The sequence below is a fragment of the Mus pahari genome, chromosome 18, assembly GCF_900095145.1.
Source record: "Mus pahari chromosome 18, PAHARI_EIJ_v1.1, whole genome shotgun sequence".
Taxonomy (NCBI): domain Eukaryota; kingdom Metazoa; phylum Chordata; class Mammalia; order Rodentia; family Muridae; genus Mus; species Mus pahari.
In genome coordinates, this window is record NC_034607.1 from 15,060,689 (window position 1) to 15,063,072 (window position 2,384).

Sequence of the window (2,384 nt, forward strand, 5' to 3'; positions counted from 1 at the left end):
AGGTCTGTTTGCAGCCTCGCCGCCACTGCCATGCTTACTCCGAGACACTCACGGTATCCTGTGTCCTCCCCTCCCTCCCTCCCTCCCTTCCTGTGACTTGACCAACTTGAATGTCCAACTCCACTGTCACCAGCCCCAGGCTCAGAAAGAGACTGCCCCCTCCTCTGAGATGCCAGGTTCTGTGTGTCTGCAGGTGTCGCCACGCAGATGAGCCCACGCTTGACTGTGACGACCCTGCACAGGGAGCACTTGACTGTCCTGGGATAAGGCCATGGGAAGACACTGGCTCCTACCAGCAGGCCAGCCGAAGAAGTTCCCAGGTCTCAGGCCACTGCATGTGAGGAGGCAGGCACTCGCTCGGAGGGGGGGGGGGGGTTGAGCTGGCAGATTCAGAACTGGGTGACCTGTTTAGCAGGCGTAAGCGGGAAAGCAACACACACACACACAGACACACACACATTCACTGAATGGACACACAAAAGAGCTGGGAGGAGGGGTGCTGTTGACAAAATGGCTCTGTACTTAAGGAGCACTTGTTGCTCTTACAGAGGGGCCAGGTTCAGCTCCCAGTACCCTCATGGTGGTTCACAACCATCAGGAACTCCAGCTCTAGGGGATCTGATGCCCCCTCCTGACCCCTGTGGGTACTACGCACCAGTGGTGCACTTATGTGCATACAAGCGAAACACTCATGCAGTTTACAAACTGCCTATATCTCCAACTCCAGGCGATCTGGTGCCCTCTGCTGGCTTCAGTGGGTACCTGTCCCTCATGCATACACACCTCCACTCAACTCTCTCTCTCTCTCTCTCTCTCTCTCTCTCTCTCTCTCTCTCTCTCTCTCTCTAAGAAAAAAAGGAAATAAATTTTGTATTTATTTTGAGACAGAATGTCTGTAAACAGCCCTTGCTATTCTGGAATTCCCTATGTAGACTAGGCTAGCCTTGAACTCACAGAGATCTGCCTAAATCTGCCTCCCAAATGGTGTCTGGCTAAAACTAAATCTCAAAAAAAAAAAAAAAAAAAAAAAGGTGGGGCCGCCTGGTGATGCACACCTCACCTTAAGTCTTAGATTGAGAGGCAGAGGCAGGCAGATCTCCGAGTTTGAGGCCAGCCTGGTCTACAGAGCAAGTTCTATGACATCCACAGCTACATCAAGAAACTCTGTCTTGAAAAACAAACAAACAACACCCCATACACACAAAAGCAGAAGGTGTAAAGGCCCCCGGTCTGTCACCGGACAAGTCACACGGATGAGTGGAGAGAGAGCCTATGTCACAGGACTATAGAGCCTTGAATCAGAAAGAAATTCTTTATTATTGGCATAGAGGACACGCTAACCACTAGGAGAAAATACTGTTTAAAATGGTATCTATCCGGTTATAAAAGGGTATATTTACATGTGCGTTTGGTACATAAAACCATACTGACCATCAGGAGCCTCGGGGCAGGGGGAGGCAGGAGAGCCTGGGATGGGAGAGGGAGGTATGCATTATATCTTTTTCTGTCTTCCAAGCTCTGTGCTGAATGCATACATCATCTGTTCACAAATCAGTAAGATAGCTTCTAACAGAGATGGAACAATGATGTAAGCAAAATGGAGAGGACCTAAGCCAGAAGCACCAGGAGAGGAAATACCTTGCGCTTGTTTCCAGGGCCGGAAGCGTCCATGACAAATCTGTACCTGCAGGCTGGTTCCTCTCGCCAGACTGGCAGCTGGGGCTGTGCAAGCCAATGGTCAGAGACTTAAGCAGTCGCTTCCGGGTGACCCTGAGGGAAACAGAAGAATGATAAACCTGTCACCAGGAAAACTCAGAGGTGGCAATAAAGGACAAGGCTCAGGCTCTTCTTGTTCCTACAGAGACACTGGGAAGAGCCTCTGAGGACCCTGCTGTGCCCTGGGCATGCCTCTGGGTTGGGGATGTCACACAGTGGTAGAGAGTGTGCCCAGCAGTGCACTGGGCCCTCCTGCCCCTCTCCCCAGCTCCAAAAAAGGGAAAGAGAAATTACACAAAGCATTTGGAGACCCTGGGACCCGCAGGATAAAGGGGTGTGGTGCTTCTTCCCAGTGTTATGGGAAGCTTCATCAGCTCTAGCTGCCCTTTTCCTGATTCCCTGATGTGGAAGTGACAGAAATGTCCCAACCCACCCCAACCCCAGCCTGGTATAATCCGGTTTTACAAGGGCAAGGGCTCCTTACAATGGATACTACACTGGCTCCACAGAGATGGGACAAGAGCCCCAGGCCCAAGGAGAACTGGCTCTCATGCTTCTCCCTCTAGGGCCAGCTCCAAGCTGCACTCACTGCCCTCCCCTCCTCCATCTGCTTCCCCTCCCCTCCTCCCTCTGCTTCCCCTCCCCTCCTCCCTCTGCCTCCCCTCCCC

General features: G+C 52.0%; 1 protein-coding gene across 1 annotated transcript in view; it reads right to left on the reverse strand.

Annotated features, from left to right (window-relative positions):
* Positions 1–1,302: 1,302 nt before the first annotated feature.
* Taf8 (TATA-box binding protein associated factor 8) overlaps positions 1,303–2,384 on the reverse strand; it is a 20,389-nt gene continuing 19,307 nt past the window's right edge. The window contains exon 8 of the mRNA XM_021218165.2: positions 1,303–1,770. Coding sequence (XP_021073824.1) covers positions 1,747–1,770 — 24 coding nt within the window. The 3' untranslated portion in view covers positions 1,303–1,746. The remainder of the gene's footprint in view (positions 1,771–2,384) is intronic.